The sequence below is a fragment of the Halichoerus grypus genome, chromosome 6 (genome assembly GCF_964656455.1).
Source record: "Halichoerus grypus chromosome 6, mHalGry1.hap1.1, whole genome shotgun sequence".
Classification (NCBI taxonomy): Eukaryota; Metazoa; Chordata; class Mammalia; order Carnivora; family Phocidae; genus Halichoerus; species Halichoerus grypus.
In genome coordinates this window covers 65,478,384-65,505,679 of record NC_135717.1, presented here as the reverse complement: position 1 = coordinate 65,505,679, position 27,296 = coordinate 65,478,384, and the positions used below count along the sequence as shown (strand labels likewise).

Sequence of the window (27,296 nt, the reverse complement as noted above, 5' to 3'; positions counted from 1 at the left end):
GAGAAAAAAAGTGGGACCTTAAATCAAAGTGGTTATTTTTATTACTTTGCTTAGTTTCTGATTTAAATATAAATCGAGATGTGAATGTATGTAGTTTGAGAGATACTTCAGAATTCTATTCTGACCCCATCTTTCTGGAGGGAAAATGATGCATCGTTTCTGGACAATTTAGCAAGAAGTGATGACATTCCCAGCTAGTTTAAAAACAATCCTTTTGTTTACTGAATTTCTGGATTAGTCTATGAATTCACCAATTTCTAAAACTGGCCTTAAGCAAAGGTCTGAAACCTAGGTAACTACCAAGGGCCATGCAATGCAGCCCAAGAAGGCACTTTAAAATGTCTCAGAATGGTTTTCCAATTTAGGGAAAAAAACAGATTGCACTAAATCCTGAAATTAGGTGTGAAAAACGGCCTGGTATGCAGGTTAGACCCCCTAGGACAATTCCACATTGTCCTAGGGGGCCTTAAAATAGTTTTGTCTTATGGGTAAATGGTGGCTTTCTCAAAAGACTTCTCAAATGACACCATTACCACCTATCTCTTACTAGACCAAAGGGGTGGAGAATGAGAAGTGCATTTTTACTTACATAGCACCAAATACAACTACCAATTTCTTTTTTATCTGGAAAGAGTATTTTAAGAGGCTCTGAAAGAGCAGAGAAACTAAGGATTAGAAGGTTTAAAAGTATCTAAAATTTAAATATTAAATCTTTTATACAAACTCTCCTTACATTAAATAACATATATTTAAATGTCTTACTTCTATATTTTTAAATCAGATACTTCTCTAAAATGTAAGAAAGTGAAAATTATTTAAAATACGAGAGGTTGGGACGCCTGGGTGCCTCAGTCGTTTAAGTGCCTGCCTTCGGCTCAGGTCATGATCCCAGGGTCCTGGGATTGAGTTGCACATCAGGCTCCTTGCTCAGCAGGGAGCCTGCTTCTCCCTCTGCCTCTGCCGCTCCCCCTGCTTGTGCTCTCTCTCTCACACAAATAAATAAATAAAATCTTTAAAAAAATAAAATATGAGAGGTAGGAGTAAAGGGTGAACTATATATCCATTTTAATTTTAACCCAATTTAATTACATGAAAACTCAAATATAAAATACAGTCATAAGTGAAATTTTTCTAAAAGGAAGTAAATATTTACTATTCCCCCTCCCAAAGTAGGTAAATTACACTACAGAGAACAAATCTACAGGTACTGAGATATTTTCTTGCTTTGATATATGTAAAAAAATTTCATGTTGTGTAAATTTTTAGAGTTATATAGTTAGAAATCTAGACTTCTACTTTTATAGATGTGTCCACTAGGGGAAATAAGTTAGCACAATCATTTGAATTGGTTGTCTACATACTGGACAGGGCTTATTCCTTTTCTTTAGCTTCTTTGCACACATAAAGTATGCCACAAGATGTCCTATTTTGCCATGAGCAATGCTACTGTTTTAGGTTCACCTTGGCAAATCACACAGGGTTCAGTGGCATTAAGAAGAAAACTAGAGGGGCACCTGGGTGGCTCAGTCGGTTGAGTGTCCAACTCTTGATTTCGGCTCAGGTCATGATCTCGTGGGGCATGAGATCAAGCCCTGTCTCGGGCTCCATGATCAGTGGGGAGTCTGCCTGAGATTCTCTCTCTCTCCCCCCCTCTAAAAAAAAAGGAGAAAACTATATTCTACCTTTTTTTTTTTTTGGCTTTTGTTTTGCTTTGTGTTTTTATTTTGTTTTGACTTCTTCTTGGCTGCTATTATAAATGGGGCTACTAGAAGTTGATGGCTGAGAACAGTCCTCACTTTTTTGGGATTAGGAGACTTGTGTGATTTTATCACCATTTTCCTCAGCTCAGGACTCTCTGGAATCATTCACTGCAGGTTTTTGTTTGTGTTTTTTTTTTTTTTTTTTAACAATCAGAGACATCAAAGCTGCCTTCTCCTTGTGTTGAGTTTTCTAGTTTGGCTTTTGTAGGCATTTTCCCTTCATCTTTCCTTTATCTTCAGGAAGCCAATTCTCACGAAGGGCCCAACATCTGCTGCAATGAGGTGGAAGGGGGATGATTCATTTCACTGCATGAAGCACGGTTCTAATAGTCAGCTAAGGAAATTTCAGGATCTTCTTCAAAAGCATCTGTATCACTCTCCCGTCTGATGCAGTTCCTCGACATTCGTCATCATCTGCATCTGACAGTTCTCGTCCATCTTCTTTAAGGCTACCATCTTCTGCATGGAGAGACTCAACTTCAAAGTCTACACTAAACTGATTTGAAACTGAATCCTGATCCAACCAATCACCTTGATATTCACTTACTTCAGCATCCAGATCTGGGTTTGACGGGAGTCCCTGTTGATTCACTGCTATTGCTTCTTTCACAAGGTACTTCCCTTGTTACACTCAGAGCAAGGCTTTCATCAAAGGAAAGGGAAATACTATCAGATCTATGACGCTCTGTCGTTCACCAGGTGATTCATCTGATGTTCTGCCTTACTCCCTGCTCTCCTTCTGGAAGAGGTGCGTGGTGGAGGCACCAAATCTGAAGGTGAAGGTTTCTCTTCCTGTAGCTCTTGCCAGGGTCTTTTTGATCACTCCCACCTTCCAGGTGACACCCCTTTTCACTCACACATGTGCCTGAATTGGATGGTTCATGCTGACTGTCCACTACCAAGTTTCTGTAGAACCCTGTATCTATTTTCCTGTGCTCTTTCACAGAGCAGCCTGGCACTCCAAACAAGTCCCCTGCAAGATCCTTGGGGCCACACACAATATGCTGTTGCTTCTCATCATGTAATCATGTAGTTAGACTGGCCGAGAGAAAACAGAACTTCTGTCCCAGGAGGATCAGTATGGCGTAGCACGTATCTCTAGTGCAGTGCTTAACCCTGGATCTGTGGATGCCCAAGGAGTCCGCTTTCATAGTCTAAGTGTCTTTTTGCGCAAGGGCAGAGTTTAACAACTTTAAAAGCAATGGCTGTGGTCTCACCAGGGTCTGAGGTGCTTACGGGACCAGCAGTAGACACAGACGTGTCGGTACTGCATGCCTGCCCAGCTCGGGGTAGCACAGTGCTCTACGTTGGTGATCCCAGGTACTTAGCTCTACTCGCCAGTGAATACAGCTGCTCCTCACCAATCGGGGGGTTTCTGCATCCCTAGCAGGGGGAGCGGGGACCCTCAAGGCTCCCCAGTTCCCTCCACTGGGCATGGGGAAACGCGACGTCCTGGACCTCGGCGACCATTCCACTCACAGGGCCCAGGCCACTGGGACGCTAGAACGCGCCAGGTCCAGAGAAGGAGGCTCCTGGCAGTGAGAGCAGCAGGACCTCAGTCAGAGGGGTTAGGGCTGTCCCTCGGGCTCCAGTTCTCGCTCCACTTTCCCTCCAGCCGCAGAAGGGGCGCAGCTGGCCCAGGGGAGCCTGATGTGTGCCCCCTGCTGCCCTCAAGATCCATTTCAGCAATGAGTACAGACACATCAAAGGGGCCATCTCCTAGGTTAAAAGCAAAAACGTTTCTTTGGGCACCAACTTCCCCATAAATTGCTACGGTAGTGGCTGGCTCAGTGATCTGGAACACACAGAAACCAAGAATGGCTCCACATTCGTGAATGGCCTCATCTCAGGAATCACTGAAGTGAGATGGTGCTGTAATGCCTATTTCGTTACCGTTTTCCCAGGGTAGGCTTTTGTAATTTCCTTTGTCTGTATTAGAATCATAAAAGTCACCTCCTCTGCATGTAGGATTTTTATCACACTGGGACCCTTGATATCGTCACTAATATGAAAATGGCATCTTAAAATCTGTGCCATCTGATCAAACGTCTGGTTCTGGTAACTGGACCAGTGGGATTCAGTGCCACTTGGCGACTTGCATAATCAAGACCAATACAACGTGAGCAATCCTGTTACCCCAATCGTTGACAGCGATAGCCGCCTCCAGAGCTGGAAGACTTCCACAAAGGAACGACTGGGGCCAAGATCTAGGACAAGAGGAGGTCCCTTTGATAGGGCTGCTGAGCAGGGGTTTGGCTTGTTTGAGAAAGATCAGACCCTACAGCTGTGCTGCGTTCAGCGAGGAGAGCGATTTTACAGACATCTATTTATCTAAAGCTCATTTTTGATGTCGATTCTTTGATAAAGTCAGTCTTGCCCTACAGTTAGTTTGCTAAACTCTGGTGCACGCTGGGTTCTCTGGGAAGCAGACTCTGAATTTTAAAGTGTCTGTCTCGGGAGTGCCCTTGGGATCAAGAGCCATGTGACGGAGAGAAGGAAACAGGACTGGGTAGAGGGAGAAGTTTCTGTGATGCAGGCCCATCCACAGCATGCGCTGGAGCCAGAATGGCCCTTCATCTCTCAGTGCCCCCATGTGGGCCGGCTCTGGTGAAAGGATTTGCTGCAGCGGACGCAATCCTTGAAGAGGCTGATAACTGAAGGTTCTCTGCCAACGAGACCCGGTCCAGGACTGAGTCCTTCACTGCAGGAGGATCTAGGCAGCGCATTTCAGAACCACTACAGCTGTTTTCTGGACCTTTCAAGTCTGAGTCTTTTTGTTTGTGCGTTCCTATTTTACCTGCCCAGGTACTGTGTCATCAGGATACAGACAGGAAATATAAAGATTGAGTCTTAAGCTCTTCGGGGCCATACTGCCTTTGGAGAATATATTATGAGCTTCTGATATCCTTCCCCAGAAAAATGCAAATACACAAAAAATTCCGCATACAATTCTAAGGGACTCACAGACCCCATAATTGTCATGGACCTCAGGTTAAGAAGTCCTAGCAATCTGGCAAGGAATATTTAATGGACCACTGAAAAGTTTACTGAGGAAAAAAGGAAAATCAATAAAAGTTAGTTTCCCCCCTCGCTATTTCTTAGGTGTCTGTCCTATTCGGTTTTCCAAAATCCCCTCTAGGATTATTATTGACCTATGTAATAGACATTTCATAAACAAGAAGATGATGTCCGATAAGCCGCACAGAAGCCGTTAAACTTTGACTGTCAGACGATAAAGCAGGGATCTCTCAATTCCGCCATCACCAGCGAGCAAGCGGATGAAGGACTGGAATGGGTTCTGGCGCCCCCGGGGCTGGGGGATACCTCTGGTGGCACTGGCTAGAACCAGAGGCTCTGTGCGGTCCCACCCCTGAATCTATAGCTCCTTTTTGTCCATACTGTTCTAAGTCTTTCTCAGCACGCAAAACCAGAAATGGCCCAGGTCTCCAGAAGCTCCCCCCGCCCTGTCCCCATGTCCCTTCTTGCTTTAAGAGGCATGGAAGTAACAGCTAGATATTTAGCCAATTAAGAGCCTGATTCAAAAGGGCTCTTAGGAAGCAAGTATTCTCAAGCAGCGGGGGCTTGGAGAGTGGTACTGTGGGATACTCCTCCACTCAAATGCACGCCACCATCGCAATTCTGCCTCCGCACCGTGCCTTTGCCAAGCCCCGCTCCCATCACTTCCAGGAGAATGAGGCCGCAGCTAAAAGATCCCGGAGAGGGCAGTGTTCAGCTCACTTTTCATTTTATTCAAGTAAATTCTACCCCCAACATGGGGCTCGAACTCACAACCCCAAAATCAAGAGTCACATGCTCTACTGACTGAGCCAGTCAGGCGCCCTTGAACGCACTTTTTTTTTTTTTTTAAAGCTTTATTTATTTATTTGAGAGAGGGGGAGAGCGAGCAGGGGAGGGGCAGACGGAGAGGGAGAGAGAGAATCTGAAGCAGACTCCCTGCTGACCGCAGAGCCTGACGGGCTCGATCCTGTGACCTGAGATCATGACCTGAGCCGAAATCAAGAGCTGGACGCTCAACTGACTGAGCCACCCATGCGCCCCTGAACTTACTTTTTAAACTAGCAATGCCTTTGTTGTGTTATATTCTCCCATGTTTTCTGCAACCAAGTTTATACAGTTTCAGCAAGGCAAACTGAAAAAACTTGCAACCATGGGGATAACAATGGAGAGGATTTAAAGCAATGCAGGATATTTTCCTTCCCATGTCACCTCTGATGGTAATGAACTGTATTACACATTAATCTGAGAAATTAAAAATATAAACACACACTCTCTCTAGACCAGTGGTTCTCAACCAGGGATGATTTTGCTCCCCAGGGGACATCTGGCAATGTCTGGAGACATTTTTGGTTGTCATCAACTTGGCGGGGGTGGGGCGGGGGGTGCTACTGGCATCTGGTGGGCAGAGGCCAGAGACGCTGCAGAGCATCTGTGATACACAGGACAGCCCCCACACAAAGAATTATCTGGCCTCAAACGTCAAGGCTGAGAACCCTGCTCTAGATCATGTGAGATGTATCTCAAATTTGGCTCATTTCTGCTGTTCTGCCTCCCAGGTGAAGCGGACGTGGTCCCGAGGATGGTCCACGGCCAGAGATCCCACTGGTTGCTCCAAGTGTGAGCACTGTGAGCACTTGGTGGGTCTTGGCGGGGGGCGGAGGGGGAGGCACCCTGAGGCGGTGGGACGTGCTGGGGCAGGGGGCACAGCAGCAGGGAAGAAAAGGCTGAGGGGAGCAGCTGCTAAGAGGCGACCTCTGACACTCCCTGAGGCATTCCTAGAAGCATGCTCCCCTAAGAAGAGGGAACATGATGCAAACGATCCGCACTAGGGAGACGTAGTCCACATTATGGTGGACTGGAACTTCCCTCAGATCAGACCATGTAAAAACAACAGCTATGGAGACAGTCTAGCAACGTGGGCAAGAGAGAAAACAGGGGTGAGTAAAGAATCATAGATACATATGGAATGACTGAAAACAAGAAGAGAGGACGAGAGGGAGCGGCAGAGATGGCTGCGTAAGGTAAGGGGTCAATCTTTTTTTGTAAGATTTCCTTTAATACGGTTGTTTTAATATTTAAAAATTTTATACGTATTCAAAACACGGAAGTTGAGGACCAACAGTCAAAACTGCCTTCTTTCCGAAGATTTTTCTTTGGCAAATTTCCGAAGGTCACAGGAAGGCAGACCCTCACAGCACGGGCGTGCAGCTCAGAACCTTATAACGATTAACCTTTGGACTAACGGCCCCATGTATATAATGATTACATGTATGTACACACCCTGCTCTTCTTACTTCTGAGGGAGAAAACTAACTTTGGCTTTTAAAATTCTTTTCAAAATGGTTACTTGCAGCTGAGGTTGTTCTTCTAGGACATTAAAAAGTGTGGAAAGGGAAGATGCCCAGACCAGGTGACTTTGGGGACTCAAAGCCAGAAACTACTCACCACAAAGTGAATTCTAAGATAAATGCTACCGCTTCATCCAGGAACTAAATGGCAAGCTTGGTAAGGAAGATCTGCCAAATATCAAAACGACAGAGGAGTGAAAGTAAATAACTCACCGGGAATTATTATGATGAATATTACACGCCCGGGCCATTAGCACCACGATAATTGGTCGAAAGGCTTTTCCTTTTCCATCAAAGTAGTATTCAGACATTTCCTTAAGTTCGGTTGTAGATATGAGTAGTTCCTGAAATAAAGTTTCTCTGTGTCAATATGGCATCATGATAGCAAAAAAGGCAACAGGATTTCTTTTACAAAACTTTGATTTGATTTCAGTGTAGTCGCTTGTACTCTGTATACTCATTTCACTTGAGAAATTCAACACTCGATTGGAAAAGGTTCCAACACTGTAAGGCTGCCCTACAGCTGGGCCACAGGCGATGTCTGGCCCGCCCAAGTGGCCAAAGGGCTAGGGTGACCCCAAAGACTCCAACAGACTCCAGGGAGGAGGAGGAAAGCAGTCAGTGGCCCAGGGACCAGAGAGGAACAGGGGCTGGTAGCCGCTTGGGAGATGGAGGGGAGAGGACAAAGATGGGGAGCGTGGGAGCCAATGAAGCAGGAGTTAAGGGGGTGACTGCGGTATGGAGGCAAAGCCGTGTATCAGGAACAGGAAGGGAAGATGGCGGCCGGGAGGAAGCAGGGATCACTAAGCCTGGCTCAGCCAGATGTGTCAAAAGTTCACAGAGGAAGTTGAAGACATGGTTTGCCTGATTGTGAGGAACTTAGAACTGAGTTGGGGAGATAAATTTTTTAAAAATATAAAATGTTCAGAGTGGTAACTTGAGCAATGACATAATTAAATGCAGTAAATTTTTTTTTAAGATTATTTTTTTATTTATTTGAGAGAGACAGAGAGAGGGAGAAGCAGGCTCCCCGCTGAGCAGGGAGCCTGATGCGGGACTTGATGCCAGGACCCTGGGATCATGACCTGAGCCAAAGGCACATGCTTAACCGACTGAGCCACCAAGGCGCCCCTAAATGCAGTAAATTAAATTAAATGCAGTAAAAGTTCAGAGAAGGGAGAAATCAGTGTGGGCTAGAAAACCAAATATTTAATGGAGGATAGAAGCTTCGACCTGAAATTAAAGAATAAGTAGGATTTTGATTCATGAAGAGGGGGGAGAGCCTTCTAGGTGATGGACTTGTGTTTGTTGTACGTGCCTCTCAAGGACTTGCTAGAATGAATCACAGCTTATGTCCCAAAGCAATGGGAGCTAAGAACGGCCCCTGAGGACCCTCAGCCAGGCTCAGGTGAACATGCTACAGCGGGGCCAGTCTTTAACTCACCAAAATATTGACCTCAGTGCCAAGCACAGTAATAAATACAGAGGTCACAAAGAAAAATAAAACCGTCCCTGCCTTCGAGGAGCTCCGTCCGCATGGGGAGAAGGAACACAGTAACTGCGATACGTAGCGGGACAGGTGCTGGCCCTGAGGTAAAGTGTGGCTCCCCCGGGAACACAAAGACCAGCGTGCAGATGGGCGCAGGCAGGCTTGTAAATGGTGACCAAGCAGGCGCCCAGGCACTCATGAATCAAGTTTGCGACGGCACTGGACGTATCTGAAAACCTGCACCGTCTGTTCACAATTCTCAGAAACCAACATTACTTCCCAGCACATTCAAACCGAGCTTACCTTTCTAATGTCCTCATACAGACCGTTCAAGTCTCTCCAACCGAGTTTGAAGGGGTCAGTGTATTTCTCCCCACTCTGTATTTTGCTACAACAGCACGCTGCCGACGTCGTGTGATGGAACCTGGGACAAGCACAAATGCATACAAGGTTAAGTGAGTTTTATTAAGTGAGATAATTTCGTTTTTTAGTAAGAATTATATACACTTCTACTTGCTGGAAATTAAGCACGAATCCAAAATGGTCATAATTTAGAAAAACACATAGAATTCTGTTCTTGCTCAACAATACAGCAATAGTTTATTTTTATACCCAGGACCTTGAGAACCCACAAAATCAAAGACTAAACTGGTTTACGGTGTTCTGGGTTTAAATTTTATTACATTCCCATTTTTTAAAAAGGCAGAGGTCACACAGAGCAGATATTGTGACACTTAGTTAACCAAAATATTCAATTTGTTGGACTAGCCCAGCACAATTTAGAATAGAAATTTACTGGCAATATGGCTAATAATTTTAGCAGTTATAACACAGATCATAAACTTACCGTGACATACTATACCTATGTGGAAAAGCAGATGTTAAACTCTTCACAAGATTAAAATAGGACATCTATAAAATAAAAGTATTAACAAACCTGTAAGAATATTCATGAAAAATGTGTTTATAATGCCAGATAAATAAAAACATTCATAATAATCATAGAATTCATAATAAATATAATCTTTATATTTTTTTATAATCTTTATTTTTTAGTTGTCCCTTTGTAGGTAGATTGCAAACTTCAGGAAAATAATAAAAAATTTCCTTATTACAAAAGCAACATTTATCATTACAGAAAATATAAGGAAGGGCGCCTGGGTGGCTCAGTTGGTTAAGCGTCTGCCTTCAGCTCAGGTCATGATCCCGGGGTCCTGGGATCGAGTCCTGCATCCGGCTCCCTGCTCAGTGGGGGGCCTGCTTCTCCCTCTCCCTCTGCCTGCCACTCTACTTGTGCTCTCTCTGTCAAATAAATAAATAAAATCTAAAAAAATAAAAAAAAAGAGAAAATATAAGGAAAAAAACACATCTGTAATCTATCCTTTTCTCCAAAGGCTAGTTTCCATGTTCCTATCTAGCTTTCCAGACCTGAAAAGGTAGTTTTAAAACAATTTCCTTCCACTTAACTAAGATTAGTCAGAGAATAGTAAAGATCAGTGTTATTTACATTCTTTTTTTTTTTTTTTTTTTAAAGATTTTGTTTATTTATTTGAGAGAGAGAATGAGATAGAGAGAGAGAGAGCATGAGAAGGGGGAGGGTCAGGGGGAGAAGCAGACTCCCTGCTGAGCAGGGAGCCCGATGCGGGACTCGATCCCGGGACTCCAGGATCATGACCTGAGCCGAAGGCAGTGGCTTAACCAACTGAGCCACCCAGGCGCCCCATTCTTTTACATTCTTAAACGAGTTGAAAACAAAGAGTAATCAAGCTCCCCCAAGCATCAGAACAGATAGTGAAAAGGAAGATTTCAATGTTGAAGAATGAATTTACATTTATACATGAACACTACCTATTTTAAATTATTTTTCCTAAACATACTTGGAAAAGCTACTTCTTGATCAGTAATATTAAAAAACAAGCAAGCTCAGTGGCACGTTTTGAGAATATTAGAGATCAAGAACAACAGAAGATTACTAAAAGATTCAGAGGTGGTGGAGAGAAATATTAGTTCCAAAGATTATTGAGCACTACTATGGGCCAGGAAATGTGACAGGCACTGTGGCCCAAAGATAGAGACCACCAGTCTTCAAGAATGCAGGGACACAGTCATTTCAAAAATTACTAATTTACGGGGCCCCTGGCTGGCTCAGTCCGTGCAGCATGTGACTCTAGATCTCAGGAGTCATGAGTTTGAGCCTAACCTTGGGCACAGAGGTTACTTAAAAAAAAATTACTGATTTACTAATTTAATGTGGTAAGGGCTCTATATTTGAAAAAGGGTTTTTTTTTTTTTTTAAGATTTTATTTATTTGTCAGAGAAAGAGAGAGAGAATGCAAGAGAGTGCACATGCAGGGGGAGCAGGCAGAGGGAGAAGCAGGCTCCCTGCTGAGCAGAGAGCCCGATGGGGGCTGGGGGCTCCTGGGCTGCAGGACTTGATCCCAGAACCCTGGGATCATGAACTGAGCCAAAGTCAGCCAACCAAGTGAGCCACCCAGATGCCCCTGAAGAAAGCATTTTGACAAAAAGGATGAATTTAGCACAAGAAAAATAAAACGAATCCACTCTATTTGTAATAAAGTCTTACAACATGCTTTTACACTATTTGACCCTCACAAACTACTTGTTTTTATACAGCTGGGGAACTTGAAATTCAGAAAAGTCAAGTCTGGGTGATGGGCATTAAGGAGGCCCCTTCAATGTAATGAGCACTGGGTGTTATATGCAACTGATGAACCAGTAAATTCTACCCCTGAAACTAATAATACACTATATGTAAACTAAATTGAATTTATTTTAATTTTTTATTTTTTTAAAAGATTTTATTTATTTGACAGAGAGATACACAGCGAGAGGGGAACACAAGCAGGGGGATTGGGAGAGGGAGAAGCAGGCTTCCCGCGGAGCAGGGAGCCCAATGCGGGGCTTAATCCCAGGACCCTGGGATCATGACCTGAGCCAAAGGCAGACGCTTAACTGACTGAGCCACCCAGGTGCCCCCATGAATTGACTTAAAAAAAAAAAAAATGCTGAGTAAGAATCAAAAACTGACAAGTGATTTGGCAGTAACAGATGCACACCGGTTTCTGTCCTATTACAGGATTTGTTAATGCTACCACAGGTGAAGTTGGGAGAATGTACATATATCAGGAAACAGAGCTGCGTCTGAGGGCAGACGTGGCTTTTATCATTGTTGCTCTTTGTCCCCAAGGATTATCAGGCCCTAAGAGACTTGAAGTAACCAAAGACACATGCCTGAGGTAGACACCAGAAGGCTAATGTCTTCATTTATGGTGAAAACAGCGATGACACACGAATCAGCAATATATGGCATTGGCATCATCAGTGCAGTCCCACCCTGTGGTCACGAAAGCAGACATGGAAAATAGGTGAAGGGGATCAAGAGTACACTTATCCTGATGAGCAATGTATGGAATTGTCAAATCAGTATATTGCCCACCTGAAACTAACATAATACTGTGCATTAATTATACTGGAATGTATTTATTTTTTAAAAAATTTTATTTATTTATTTGAGAGAGAGGAGAGAGCGCGCATGAGCGAGCACAAGCAGGGGGAGCAGCAGAGGGAGAAGCAGGCTTCCCGCCAAGCAAGGAGCCCGATGCGGGGCTCGATCCCAGGACTCTGGGATCACGACCTGAGCAGAAGGCAGATGCTTAGCGCTTAGCCGACTGAGCCACCCAGGCGCCCCTATATTGGAATTTAAATACATTTTAAAAAAGGAGTGTCAAAGAAGTATCCAGTGCTATTAGATGGAGGGTGCAAACATCTCTCCAAATAATGCCTTCATCTGTGATGCTGGAAATATTGGAAGTCTGGTTAGAACAGTACTGAAATGGATCCCAGCAAAGCCCTGAGACTCTTCGCCCATATTCTCTTTTTACTAGCTGTTTGCTGGCCCTGCTGCTATTCTCTCTCCAGGTGCCTGTTCTGGATAAGTTGTGATATGTATCCACCTTGGTATAAAGTAGACATTTATAAATGCTACATATTTCATATAGGTAACTGATGTTTGAGGAATACATGGGAATATGAAGTGTCCCAAAGCCAACTGAAACAGAAGAGTCCAAATTCAATAAACTTTAAAAAAAACACAAAAAAACCCTGAGTCTTGTGGATGAAAGGGGAACACATCATAATTGCTATGTGACTGGAGAAGTCTCTAAAAAGGACAGTGAGTCTACAGATTTTGCTCAATTATCCCAAATAGTGCTACCCTATAGCACTTTGAGAGTCGATCACTACAAAGTGCAGTTAAGAATCATGGAGCCACAGAACATGTCACTTTACAGAGGCTAAACTGGCCGGAAAGGGAGAAAAATGAGGTCGGGCCCAAGAGCTGTAGAGGAGAGAGTCAAGTAGTCACGGTTAGTGCTGAGATTCTCACTCAACTCAAGAAGCCACATCCAAGTTCAGGGTTTCTCTACTTGTGACATCCTCAGGCCTTTTCTTCCAGTGCCCTTCCACCCCGTCCGGGTGGGGTCTCCCGGGGAAGCAACTACTGTACGAAAGAAATGCGGTGCACCCAGGGCCTTAGCCCTACATACTCCCCACAAACGGCCTATTCCGAGCCCACCTGGATCTCAGGGCGCCTTTTGCTCTAAAATCCTAATTAAGACCTGTCCTCCTGAAGCCCTGGCTGAAATCCGAAAGGAAACAGGTGCAGTCGGGTCTCCAGGTTTCACTGGCTCCCCACCCCAGGAGACAGCCTGACTACTCCACCCACCCCCCGACTTCCCCCAAGGCCCGGCTCCTCACCGCTCCCTCCCCAAGCCCCGAGGCGCCCGGGGCCCCGGGACCACGTTCTGCAGTCTCGCGCCGGGCGCCCCTGCTTCAGGCAGACGCCCGGCGCCCACCGCTCCACGTCCCCCGGCGGGGCTCGGGTCCCGGCGCCCAGCCAGCCCGGGGTCCCCCCGCGGCACAGCCCCGCGGCCCCCATCCCCGACGCACGTGCCGTTAGCTCCCACTCATTCCCGCCGCGCCGCTGTCATTGGCGCCGTGACCTCTGCGCCCGGCCGCCGCGCGCGCCTCGGGGCCTCACCTGAGCGCCGGCGTCTGCAGCCGAGGACGTCCCGGGCGGCCCCGCGCGGCCGGGGGAGCCGGGCCCGGGGCTCCGGGCCGCCGGCCTCCAGGAGCAGCAGCGCCGCCAGGGCCACCAGCCTGAAGCCATAGTCCGAGTCTGAAAGCCGCGGCGGAGCGCTGGCTCCGCCTGTGGCCCGGCGGTCCGCCTCCCGGGACCCGGAGCCGGAAACTTGGCACAGGAAGAGCTTGGGCCCCACCCGGGCCGCCGCTTCTGGCTCCTCCCCGGGCTGGCGCCGCAGGCGCGCTCCCGGGACGGCCACACGGAACCTCGCCCCCTCGCCTACCCCGAGCTCGCGGGAGCCGCCCGTCGCCCCGCTGCCGGCTGCGGTACCGGGAGCGACTAAGCGGGACCCTCTGTGTGGGCGAGCCGTCTCTCCCGAGCCCCTGCCCGCCGCTCCGGGGAGCCAGGAGCTCCAGCGGTCATTGCAAAAATGGACCTTTGGGAGAGCGGCGGGTAACAAGAACTGCCACGGCGCCCAGACCTCCAGTCGGCGGCTCTTCTGTTCTGCGTGTTTAGTCAGAGAGATGACTCAAAGAATTGGGCTCCTGTTTTGCTGCCTAACCCGGGGGCTCCCGTGTCCACCGCTGTTTCTCTTGGGCGTGACCTGCCACGCCGTTGTCGGCTGCTCCCTGCTCCCTGGCCTGGAAGGAAGTGCCCGCCTTTGGCGTCTTTCCAGTAACGTGTCGCACTACGAGCTGGGCTCTTGTGAGACAGAAGCTAAATTAGCCTTGTCTCTCGACTTTTGGACTCTGTCCTCCGAAAACCTTATAGGTACATCGTGGCATAGTTTGGCAGTCTTGCTCATATCTGGATGGGAGTCCCACTCGTGGGTGTACTTGGCTGTGTGAAATTGTTTAGTATTGGGTAATGTTGGACATATTTGCCAGCCTTGGGGATACTGGAATATGTACAGGATTAGTACCTGACGTGGGTTAGAAAGACCTCTCCTTGTGTCTATAGGCAGATCTACTCTTCTCATGGTAATGAGAAAGCGTACTTGTAACAGAAATCCGTGGTGCACGCAAACAGAGCCAGGGAGAGAAAGTGTAGGCATTAGGGATACAGAAATGAAAGAAACTTCATCTGTCCTCAAAAAATTCACCTTTATGAGGAAATAGACCAGCAAATAGGCAACTGCAATTCTCTAAATTTTTTGTGTGTTCTTTTGAACCATGCTTTTTGCATTTAAAAAGTGAAAGTACCCGTGGTATAGCTGAGCCCATGATTTTTATACTTATCTTCAAAGTGTTGTTTTTTACTGAATAAAAGGATAGAATAAGGTCTGTTAAAATAAGCCAAGTTTAGGATTTTTTCCCCAATCTTGAGGAATATGATGTAAAAAAAAATGTCAGGTGCTTTACAAATAAAGGTTGGTAGTACATATCTGTGGCTTGATACAGGTTTGTATATTAAGAAATATGCCACAGCTAGACTTTGCCATAGTAAAGTGTAGCAACAAACACTTGTATTTACAATAATCCTACAACTTAGATATTATCATTTGCCCCTTTACACAGATAGGGACACAGGAGGATTTATATGTCTTGCCAAGCTCACAGTTGGCAGATACGGCTCTGTCTACCAGGCCATTTTCATTTAGAGATAGTTTTCCCTGATTAAAACAAAACACCTAGCTCTTAAAAAGATGGCATATATGCAAGGCTAAGTAGGGAAAGCAGATGAAATTTGTGAAGGTTTCCAACATTATAGTATAGCTACACTTTGATGAGCTATATAACCTACCAATAGGTCATGCAGAATACAAAGTAGTTCTTTCAACCCAAAGAGGCCAAGCCTGTGTCTAGGAAGTTAAAACCATTGAGCTGTGCAAGTAACTGCCAAAGAACAGACCCCTCTGTGCACCGGCTAGGAACAACTTGGGTCTTTTTGACTGTACTTATATGAATGAAACGACCAGTATTGACTGATAAACATGGAGTAAGTGTGTAATTGAAAGCATTTTCAAAGTTGTTATTTCAATATTGGAGAGTTGACTGTACTTTAATAAGACATTTTCTTTCCATGGTGATACTGTTCGAAACATGCTCTGTGGTAGGACCAGGTTTTATAGCCAAGGAGAGATTATATACATGATACTATGTATAGGTGTATACCATGTCTTGATTCCTAGTACTGCCTGAAAACGTCTCATACTGATGTTATCAGATAAATGATCAGTGAATTATCAAGGTCACTGTGGTAACGTTTATTGAGAGAAGAGTTTCAGACATCATTAAACTGAAAGATTAGCGGTTTTTGTGGATTTCATATTCTTAGGCAAAGCTGAATGCTACAGAATTTAATTTTGGAATTACTGATTTCGCTGAGATGTTAAGATAAAGACTTACTATGCATCTGGAATTTTGTCTTGGATTGGGTTTGTAGTTTATGACTGATCATTTGGTTAAAGTGTAACAAGGGTGAGGGCTGGGGACCTCTGAAGCAGTTGGCCTCTTGTTCCACAGCCAATGATTAAATGTATTGGCTGATAAACTACCTTGCCAAAATGTGAGTCAGTCAGTACAAAATCATGGGTATTAATGAACAGTATATACTGTCCGTGCTCTACTAAAATGTTAGGGCATCATGATAAGTGCATAAATTATAATTTAGTCTATTTCCACATAGTGGCTGTCCTAAAAGAGAAGAAAATACACTGTGGGATCTTCTACTTTTAATCATATTGTCAGGTTTTCTGTGGTGAATGCTGCAATCAGCTGTTTTTTGGCTGACTACCCATTTGTTCCCCATAATGTGCCTTACGTACCATGTATTTAGGGGAAAATATAAAGGTTAAATCTGGTCCACATTTGCCTGTTTTTATACTCATCTGGGAAAGATAGAAGATTACTCTTATTTCTGTTATAACTGACATTTGGTTCAGCTAGGCTTGGGTGGGATAAATAGAAGTTAATCCGAACAGTTGGATAAAGTATCTTGATGCCACCTTTCTCTACTGATTCAAAATAGCATTTTCATTATATAGAGAATTCTTAACATTACTTTGGGCTGTTTCTGTTCTTCTTATTGAGTCCCTTTGTTCTTTGCATCTATTTTTGGGATAACTATTTTTAGTTATTGTGTTCTTATAATTTATAAGAAAACTCCCATTTCTAAAACATTAGTTTTTATTTTTCAAGATTTACACTTTAAGCTGATCAGTTTTTTTTTTTTTTAAGATTTTATTTATTTGAGAGAGAGAGAACTCATAAGCAGCGGGAGCAGCAGAGGGAGAGGGCGAAGCAGGCTCCCCACTGAGCAGGGAGCCCGACCCCAGGACCTGAGCTGAAGGCAGACCCTTAACCAACTGAGCGACCCACGTGCCCCTAAGATGATCTATTTCTTCAAAAAAATCCTACTAGGATGTTGGTTGGGTTTCCATATGTTTATTAAATAATTTGGTTACACTGATACCTTGACAATATAATCTCTATCCAAAAACAAGTTTTTGTGTCCCCTTGTTTTGTGATTTTAGTAATACACCTACCCTCTTCTGTTTGTTTTTTGTTTTAATTGGTTTGGATTAGGAAAACAGATTAAGATTTTTTAAATTGTACTTAAAAGAAAATACGTTCTGAGTATCTAAAGCATGTTCAGAACTCTTTTCGTGCAGCTTTTAAAATAAGGTACATGTGCTTTAGCGCATGTTTTGTACATTTAGTAAAACATCTGTTGCCTGGTATTAGAGTTTTTTATATGTATCTGTTTCCTTTAGTAATTATGATTTTCTGAAGGGCAGAAAGAATGTGATTAACTGCTTAATATTTTTTGGTTGGATTCCACTGAACTGGCTAGTACTGTAATTCTAAAACTATAATGCTGCTCGCCTCTACTTCATTTATACATTCTTATTTATAAACATATTGTGCATCCTGTTGGTCTCCCACAAGTGAAAATCCTCAAAGACAGGGTATGTATCTTGTTTTAAACTTTTTCCATCTCCCATCTTCTTGGGTGGCTCCATTTACTGTATTATATGAATATTAGATAGATATGGTTGAAAATGACAAAATAGGCTTTAAATAACAAAGTAGGAAGAAAACAGTGGTATAAATTGATTTTCTCAAAGAACTGTAGTCCTTCTAAGGAATGTTAATGTTGTCTATGGGACAAATGAAAACACTAAGAAGAGATTTTGTTGTTGTTGTTTTTTTTAATCAGCTGTGTTGCCAGTTGATCCTGTTAAAGAAAATTATGTTCGTAAAGTGAAAAACTGTATTTTTTCAATCGCCTTCCCTACTCCTTTCAAATCAAGAGTACGTCTTGTAGCAGTTTCAAAGGTTAGGCTTTATTTTTTCACAACAAAAATACTTAACTCATTATAACTTTTGTCTAAAAAAAGATATTCATACTTTTTGGAGTTGAATTGTTAGTCTATTGGTAAATGATTATATTTGTGTTTAAAATTCAGACACTTGGAGAATGTCATTCTTAGAAATCACGTTTTGATACTGATTCCTAGTTTTGATATTGAACCTAGTACTCCGTTTGATCTTAAAGTTATCTTACAAAGAAAATACCCCTTTTTGAAAAAAGGGGGCAAATGAGTTAAATTCTTAGAAATGGGCTCTAATAAATTATAAATTGTTCTCTCATGATATAATTGGATTTGGGATAGAAATAGGACATTAACTTTTTTCTAGTTCCTTTAAAGAATGTGTGCTAAGAAAAATAGTATTTTACTATGCATCACAAGAATTAAATAAAAATTTTAAAACTATCTAACAGAACTGATTTTCCCAAATAGCATAAATAATATAAACTATGGTACATCCCTCATGAGAAAATATTAATGTGTTTTTTGAAGAGGTTCATTCTTTTAATTTTCTTTCTTCCACCAAGTCTCTTTTCTCAAAAATTATTAAAGGATTACTTCAGTCTGTAAGGTCTTTTTGTTTTGTTTTGTTTTTGTTTTGTTTTTTTCCTGCCTCAGGAAGTTCTAGAAGATATTTTGGACCTTGACTTATCTGTCTCCGAAACAGATGATTTTATCCAGCTTGTGAGTGGTGAAAAGATAGTATCTGGATCCATTCCATTGGCTCACAGATATGGTGGGCACCAGGTATGATAGCATCATAGCATCGGCTATGACCTCCCTTACGTAAATACAAACAGTTGGTGGAGAGGCTGTCTCATTCATGAAGTTATTTTGCATTAATTCCTCTAATATTAGTGTATGGAGACTTCAACAGATGTTTCTAGAAGAATGTGTCATCATAAGATGTTTATAATTGGTTGGTGTGATTTCTTGCTGTGATAAAGCTAATGCCCAACTTTCTTTGACAGAATCGAGAAAACTGGGGTAGCACTAATATAATATTTCTGTGAATTATTGCTAGAGAACTCATTCAGGGACGTTTCAGGCAAGAGATGTAGGCAAAGTCAAGTAGCACAAAAAGTCAATATAAAAGCCCCAGAAGGATAAAGAGATGATAGTTTTGCCAGGATAGCTGCAGAAAGAAGTTTTAGAACTGCTAGAGACTGCTAGAATTTAATCAGGATTAACTGGGGGTGTTATTTATGCTGAAGCAATTAGGAAAGCGACTTCTAGAAATGAAGTTAAGATATTGAAGCAAGTTCAGGTCGTGATATCTGACTAAATTTAAAAAAAAAAGGAGAAAGAGAAGGAACACAGGACCAATTGTTGAACTTGCTGTGAACTAGGTAAGATTAACAGTCTGGTTGTCCAGGGGCTGGCTGGCTTCGGAGTATATTTTAGGAAAAGTAGAGAAGTATAATAGGGTTGGAGTAAGGATTAGGTTAGAAAATATGAAAAGTGAAAAGTGCTTCTATGATAGCTATTATAATAATGATAATATCAGGCTCTGGTTTGTTGGGGGCAGTTAATTCCTTTTAGATTTTTGTTGCTTTCATTCCTCAGTGTCCTAAGAGGCAAAACTATCATGGAAGCTAAACTAACGTAAGCCGAGAAGCAAAGTGACATAGACCATTAGGATGGAAAAAGACTTCAGGGGTCATCTATGACAAACTCGAACCTCAGTGTCTTGATCCGTAAGGTGCAAGGGTTGACCAGGTCCATTCCAGGAGTTGTGAGAAGGGCTGTGGCAAAGAAATCCGCTTAGTTTTATTTAACACCCCATTTTCCAAACATACTTGACTATAGGGTTTTGTTGTGTTTTGTTTTTAAGGAATAATAACATTTTGCTGAACTATGTTTCTCAATTTTGAAGCTTCTGGACTAGATGATCCTTATGGTTTTTTTTTAGCTCCCAAATATAGGGATTCCATAGTTCAAAAAGCCATTTCCCATATAGGTTAAATTTATTAGATAGCATTTTGTACCAGTACTCACATGTACTGTTAGAATACAAATGCAAACCTTAAGCCCTGCAGAGTTTTGTTAAGCTGTATTTTTTTGTAGGTTTTTTTTTTTTTTTTGATAGTATAGTAAATTAGATTTTTTTCATCGATTTCATGTTTCATCTCTTGCTTCTCTCTGATTTGAAATTATAAAGATTTATTTATAAGGATGGCTTTGCCATTTTGAACACTAAATGATTTCTCCTTTATTAATAGAGAACTACCTTCTTAGTTCCCCTGACTTCACTCCTAGCTCTGGAGTTACCATTCTTTCTACTTCTTTTTCATGGTGTGGGATATACCTAATATATTGTTGACTTTAGAAATTGCCAGAATATGCTAAGAGCACCTTTCAGATTTGTGCTTTTAGAGGTATCATATAGCTAAAATTAATGGTGATCTATTCCTGGTTAAGATGAAAGATTAAAATACTGGGTAGATTTTTCTCAAATTCATGTTTTTCTATCAGAACTATAAACATAGTTTAAATATTCCACACCTATTTATAGAACCCCTTTTATGTGCCAGGAACTATAGTGGTGAATGAAACATGTCCCCTTTGCTCAGATTGCTAATACTCTAGGGGAGGGGATAAAGAAATGAATTCTAATAACATCAGCATCGTGATAGGGTTAAGTATAGGAGTTATGGGAATTCACAGAACACTCCTAGTCCCAGAAAGTTAGAGACAACTTTCTGGTGGAAGTAACATGCATGTGGAAAATGGAGTGATGTCTAAGTTAGCAAATCACTGTTGGTAATAATAATTATTACCATCTTAGGAACTCTTGCATGTGTCGGACATAGGACAGAGCATCCGTTAGCATTCATTCTTATAACAACCTGGCAAGGGTTATCTCATTTTACAGAAATGAAAGGTCAGTCTCAGTAGGATTAAGTAATTCAAATTTCCATAGCTAGTAAGTGGTATAACTGGGAGTTGGGCAACTGCAAACAGAAAATGTTGGAAACAGCTAACTGTGTAAGTTCAAAAGCAATTTTTTTCAGTTACAAGTATGTTCTTGATTTTACATTGCATACATATACTATAGGCAAACTTTCTATGAATAAGTTGTTCCTAGTTCATATTCTGGAATTAAATAGATCAATAGATCAGTTCTAAGTATTCTACACCTAACAGACTTTAGCTCAGCTATAAGATGATGAATGTAATTATATGTCTCAAATTTATATTTTTAAAATGAATTTCACTTATGTCTTATTGATTGAATTTTATTTTCACCTTTGTTCAAGTTGTTGATTATAATCCAAAAAATGCAATACCCCCTTCTCAATTTTGACAAAATAACTTTGGCTGTAAAATTACTATGAAAGCTTTAAAGGGTAATAAGCATGAATAATTTTCCTTTTTCTCTTTAGTTTGGGATATGGGCAGGTCAGCTTGGGGACGGAAGAGCCCATTTTCTTGGAATTTACATGAACAGGTACCACATGTTTTCTGGTATAATAGCTTTTCTGCTAAATATTAACACAGATCTTCTGATACTTAGATATTTCTTTGTTGTTGTTGAAGGCAGGGTGAAAAGTGGGAGCTCCAGTTAAAGGGCTCAGGAAAGACTCCATACTCCCGGTACAGTTTGATATTTTTTTGGTCATCTAAATAAAAATTGATATTGTCTTCATTACAACTGAAAATCTTTTTGCTCTTGTTTTGCTCTAGAAATGGTGATGGCAGAGCTGTACTTCGTTCCTCGGTGAGAGAATTTTTATGCAGCGAGGCTATGCACTCTCTTGGAATTCCAACTAGCAGAGCTGCAAGGTAATTCCTTTTCCCTTGAAGCTAACTTTCAGGACCACATCATGTTATCTGCAGGCATGTGTTGGTAAATTGAGCCAATAAATCTCTGGTAGCATGATTGCTCACCATTTCTTACGGTTTTAGGTACTTCTCGGTAGCTTGCTAGCAGTTAACATGTAACTTTAATTGTTGGATTCTCTTACGTTTCAGTCTGGTTGTGAGTGATGATGAAGTATGGAGAGATCAGTTCTACAATGGAAACGTTGTGAAAGAAAGAGGTAATGATAATTTTTAGAATATTTACATAAAATTAGGCTGAGTTCTTAAAGAATAACAGATCCTGGACATCTTTGCAGACCAGCAAAATGTTACAAAGCCAGGACATGAAAGTTCATACTCTTTCTTCTGAGGAGAGACCCTCGGACCTTTCCTCAGAGCCTGACTGCTCTTACTTCATGCTTGCTTCCAGTCGGTTCAGTTAACTTCTTCCTCAGCCTTTAGTAGGCCAGAAATAAAAAAAATCAGGAAGGGGTGAGAAGTGTGCTGCAGAGCAGCAAAGAGAAACAGCGAGAGAAACTTGACCTTGACTCTCTGGGGAGAGAAGAGACCTGAAAATCAATAATAAGTGATTGATTGACTGATTGATTGATTGATTTTGAGTAAGCTCTACACCAGTGTGGGGCTTGCACTCACTGCCCTGAGATCAAGAGTCACATGCTCTACCGACTACGCCAGCCAGGCGCCCTAATAATAATCTTATTCAACAGTTTAGAAAGCAAAACCCTACCTGCTCTGTTGGGTCCTGTGGACATCACTGTATGACGGGGCAGTATTTTTACTGATGTTCACGGTGATTCACCGAGTGCACATGTTATATTCTTTATACTTAGCACCTAATATGTTTTGACAAGATTTTCATAAAAAACAATTCCCCTAGAGTATTCATGCTTAAAGGAGTTAAGGGTTATTTATCTTTGAGGTTAGGAAGGATTTCAGTCGGGGGAGAAGAAGGAGTGTGCATGTGCGTGGCACAGAGAATAGTACAGAGCCCCAGAGGTGCAGTGAGTGTGGGATTATGTCGAAGGGCAGCACCAGCAGAACAGGGGCTTTGTTGCCTGGGATAGACTTCATCTTGACATCCAGACACATGGAAGTACAGCATTCCTTTTGAGGAAAAAAAGACATGAATTCTCTTTACTAATTGTATTACTAATGCCTGTAGTCAAAACAGAAGGCGGCAACAGAAGGCTGCAAACACTAACACAAAAATGTATAGATTCACTTTGTTTCGTGTATGCATAAGTTAGAACATATGCAAACGTTTATTTATTGAAGTTGATTTTCGATTAGTTACACCGAGAGAAGGCACTTGCAGGGACTATGCCATGGAAATCATTCACTAATTCCCTATTTCGGGATGAGGTACAGGGAAAAGGTCACAACAGAGGAGACAGTGGGAATCCCATGTTTGGATCCTGACAGTTTAACTGAGCGGCCTTTAATGAGGTTGGAGCCTTGGTACTTCTGAAAGTGTTGTGGTTCCTGATATTCTAACTGATTCAAGGCTTAAAGAAATAGAGAAAAATCCTCGGTCCTTTCTAGAGTATAAATTAGTTGCTTTTCTGATAAATTGGGTTCCTGTATTGTTTTTTTACTAAAATAATTTAAATTCCCAGAAAAGCATATTATGCTATATTTGCACAGTTTAAAATAACTTGTGCTAAAATATGTGTTTTTCAGGTGCAGTAGTGCTGCGTGTTGCAAAATCATGGTTTAGAATTGGATCATTAGAAATTTTGGCTCATTATGGTGAACTGGATTTACTAAGGTTAGAAAATGACTTTTTTTTTTAAATGATTGAAGACAATTAAATGCTTATATAAGTGCTGTGAAGTTAAAATATTTTTGGTTTTCTTATAAGTAAAACCAAATATTTCAATTAATAAATATTTTTAACACTTGCTATGTGTGGGTTTTCTAGGAGGCCAAAAGAAGTGTGAGACCCAGTAGACCCTTTGCTCAAGGAATTTTTAATCTAGTATGCAACCCAGTTGCAGCTGAGGGCCTCTGTGCCATTCAGAGCCCTGGGTGGAAGTATTTCACCCCCCCCCCCCCCACCAAATCCGCAGCCTGCAGAGGCCCAAAGATCTCCTTCCAACTTCTGGGATTCCCAGGGTGTCTTCTCTCTCCTGTCTCTTCTTCCTTGGACTGTAGTTTTGACACATGTGAGATGCCTGGTTTACTCTGGGTTGACCCACACTTGAAACTCAGCCCCTTGGTATCCAAGATCTATAAAGAACTTCTCAAACTCAACACCCAAAAAACAAATAATCAAGTCAAAAAGTGAGCAGAAGATATGAAAAGACACTTCTCTGAAGAAGACATACAAATGGCTAACAGACACATGAAAAAATGTTCATCATCATTAGCCATCAGGGAAATCCAAATCAAAACCACATTGAGATACCACCTTACACCAGCTAGAATGGCAAAAATGGACAGGGAAAGAAACAACAAATGTTGGAGAGGTTGTGGAGAAAGGGGAACCCTCTTACACTGTTGGTGGGAATGCAAGTTGGTACAGCCACCTTGGAAAACAGTGTGGAGGTTCCTCAAAAATTTAAAAATAGAGCTACCCTATGACCCAGCAATTGCACTCCTGGGTATTTACCCCAAAGACACAGATGTAGTGAAAAGAAGGGCCATATGCACCCCAATGTTCATAGCAGCAATGTCCGCAATAGCCAAACTGTGGAAAGAGCCAAGATGCCCTTCAACAGATGAATGGATAAAGAAGATGTGGTCCATATATACAATGGAATATTACTCAGCCATCAGAAAGGATGAATACCCAACTTTTGCATCAACATGGATAGGGCTGGAGGAGATTATGCTAAGTGAAATAAGTCAAGCAGAGAAAGTCAATTATCATATGGTTTCACTTATTTGTGGAACATAAGGAATAGCATGGAGGACCTTAGGAGAAGGAAGGGAAAAATGAAGGGAGGGAAATCAGAGGGAGAGATGAACCATGAGAGACTATGGACTCTGAGACACAAACAGGGTTCTAGAGGGAAGGGGGAGGGAGGATGGGTTAGCCCAGTGATGGGTATTAAGGAGGGCACGTACTGCATGGAGCACTGGGTGTTATATGAAAACAATGGATCGTGGATCACTACATCAAAGACCAATGATGTATTGTATGGTGACTAACGTAACATAATAAAATTAAAAAAAAAAAAAACTCAGCCCCTTCACTAGGACAAAAGCAAACAAACAGGCAAAGTTTACACAAAGCATCTCAGGACAGAGTGTATCTTACTGAAGACTTTTCTGCAGGGAGGACAGAGGATGGCTTCAAAAGAGCGAAAGCAACGAATTCTTGCTCTTGCACCACACAGTAGAGCTTCCAGCATTTTGTGATGTCTTGGTGCCCGCAGTGTCTCTCCTTAACACAGCTCCATCTTCCTCAAGCCCACTAACGAGATGTGTCTTCAGGCAAAAACATTTCCTCCTTTGAGAGGAATTTTGCTTCCTTTTGTTAAGATAATACAGTTTTAAAAAGTCATAAGAAGTCACATAGATTGTCTTAGACGAACTAGAATCATTTGGGTTGTGGATCCTGTATTGTAGTTATCAGTGTAATAAGTCCAGATACCTAGTCGGTGAAGGATACGGGGAGAGAAGACAAGAGGGAAATGAGTAAGCAGAGTAGGGAAGTCGTCACACTGGTCAGAGTGGTCCCTGAGTCTCTCACTTTAGCATATGTTCACTGAGCTCATGGTGATCTTGCTTGTTGAGAAGAGTTGTCTACACTCACAGGGCATTATTTCTAACTTCCCATTTGTTTTTTTGGGTCACTTCTGCTTGGATTCATGGTGTCACTGAAACTGTTCCATCTGGTGGTAATACTTCCATTATAGTTCACTTAGCTCTCTGGCATTTGGTGTATATTAGTGACCGCCTCCTCCTGAAAATCTCTCTATTGGCTCACATAGCCACGTATATATTCCTTTTTGTTTCCCAAATGCCTGCAACAGTTCTTGACATATAAGCACTTATTCACATGATTAAATTATTAAATGACTAGAAAAATACATATATACACAAACTCTAATCCACTCCTTTTGTTTTGACTGGCTTTTAATAATTCCCAAGTCACATCTACAACCCCCAATTTTTTTCTGGCTTCTTTTTTTTTTTTTTTTTAAAGATTTTATTTATTTATTTGAGAGAGAGAGAATGAGAGAGAGCACATGAGAGGGGGGAGGGTCAGAGGGAGAAGCAGACTCCCTGCCGAGCAGGGAGCCCGATGCAGGACTCGATCCAGGGACTCCAGGATCATGACCTGAGCTGAAGGCAGTCGCTTAACCAACTGAGCCACCCAGGCGCCCTTCTGGTTTCTTTCTTATCCAGTGCAATAAACACTATAGTTAGTTGACAAGTCAGTTAAAATAGGGAATAAAAAATATGATACACAGACAACTTAAATACTTTTGACTTCAAACATTGGGCAATTTTTTGCCACCCCCTATTTGAGAAGTCTTACATGACTCTGCCGACATAAATAATCGTTCCCTGCTCTGTTAACTTTGTATCTTTTATACTGTTCTGTTATTGCATGTGTTACACTGTAATGTCATTATTTCTTCCTGTGTTCGTCTCCCTGATCTGCTCTGTGTGCTTTGAGGTTTGGGTCCTCTGGGCCTGGGTCTTGGCATATCTTTTCCCCCAGGACTTGCACCTGACGGGGCATATAATAGGTGTGTGCTGGGTATTTACTGAACTAATCTCTATGTGTAATATAACATGGTGGAATCTAATACTGTCTTAGAAACACATTTCCAGTTTTGACTGGTATTGAGGAAGTATTTCTCTGTGGCTGTTTTGAGAGTAAAATCTTACTTTGAGTTGTAAAATTTTAAGTTTGAATCTAATGGCTTCCTGGATGTCAAGGGCAGATTTAGATGATTTGATACTGAGGAACAATGATGCTCTCTCCTTCTTCTCTCTAGGACATTATTAGACTTCATCATACGGGAGCATTTCCCCTCAGTGAAGGTCACAGAACCTAACAGATATGTGGTAAGTTTTTTGTTTTTTTTTTAGAGATTTTATTTATTTATTTGACAGAGAGAGACACAGTGAGAGAGGGAACACAAGCAAGGGGAGCGGGAGAGGGAGAAGCAGGCTTCCCGCCGAGCAGGGAGCCCGATGTGGGGCTCGATCCTAGGACTCCGGGATCATGACCTGAGCCAAAGGCAGACGCTTAACAACTGAGCCACCCAGGCGCCCCATGTGGTAAGTTTTGAAAGAGAAAGAGCAATACTTGGTTTTCTCTCATGGCCCACCAACATCAGCGGTTACAACTTAGAACTTTACTAAAGGTAGGAAAGGAAATGTAGAACACTTTGAACATTTTGTTAGAGGAGGAGAAGGTGAACCACTTCATAAACAAGACATAGATAAGAAAGTTGTTTTGTTTGAAAGGTATCCAGAG

The 27,296-nt window shown here is 42.3% G+C and overlaps 2 protein-coding genes and 1 pseudogene across 13 annotated transcripts in view; 1 reads left to right on the top strand and 2 right to left on the bottom strand.

The window, feature by feature from the left end:
* Nucleotides 1-13,949, bottom strand: part of PDSS1 (decaprenyl diphosphate synthase subunit 1) — a 42,308-nt gene extending 28,359 nt beyond the window's left edge. For 4 of the 6 annotated variants that reach the window (XR_013449018.1, XM_036092313.2, XM_078075274.1 and 1 more), the window contains exons 1-4: nt 13,675-13,949; nt 9,463-9,527; nt 8,919-9,039; nt 7,340-7,470 (exon numbers count right to left, since the gene is read on the bottom strand). Coding sequence is in view for 4 of the 6 variants with exons in the window: in XM_036092313.2 (XP_035948206.1) it covers nt 7,340-7,470; nt 8,919-9,039; nt 9,463-9,527; nt 13,675-13,803 (446 nt within the window). In the remaining 2 variants the exon portion in view is untranslated. Of the gene's footprint in view, nt 1-7,339; nt 7,471-8,918; nt 9,040-9,462; nt 9,528-11,867; nt 11,971-13,674 lie in introns of those variants that run through there. The other 2 variants (XM_036092314.2, XM_036092316.2) reach the window with 2 other exon arrangements.
* Nucleotides 1,323-4,629, bottom strand: LOC118535756 (E3 ubiquitin-protein ligase Mdm2 pseudogene; annotated as a pseudogene).
* Nucleotides 13,950-13,960: 11 nt separating the features above from the next.
* The window catches only part of LOC118535747 (protein nucleotidyltransferase YdiU-like), a 40,269-nt gene continuing 26,933 nt past the window's right edge, over nt 13,961-27,296 (top strand). Inside the window, exons 1-9 of one of the 7 annotated variants that reach the window (XR_013449017.1) lie at nt 13,961-14,487; nt 17,878-17,996; nt 18,650-18,778; nt 21,418-21,482; nt 21,572-21,628; nt 21,719-21,817; nt 22,007-22,074; nt 23,537-23,624; nt 26,812-26,881. Coding sequence is in view for 6 of the 7 variants with exons in the window: in XM_078075261.1 (XP_077931387.1) it covers nt 14,241-14,487; nt 17,878-17,996; nt 18,650-18,778; nt 21,418-21,482; nt 21,572-21,628; nt 21,719-21,817; nt 22,007-22,074; nt 23,537-23,624; nt 26,812-26,881 (942 nt within the window). In the remaining variant the exon portion in view is untranslated. Of the gene's footprint in view, nt 14,697-17,606; nt 17,627-17,877; nt 17,997-18,649; nt 18,779-21,417; nt 21,483-21,571; nt 21,629-21,718; nt 21,818-22,006; nt 22,075-23,536; nt 23,625-26,811; nt 26,882-27,296 lie in introns of all 7 variants that reach the window. The other 6 variants (XM_078075261.1, XM_078075262.1, XM_078075259.1 and 3 more) reach the window with 6 other exon arrangements.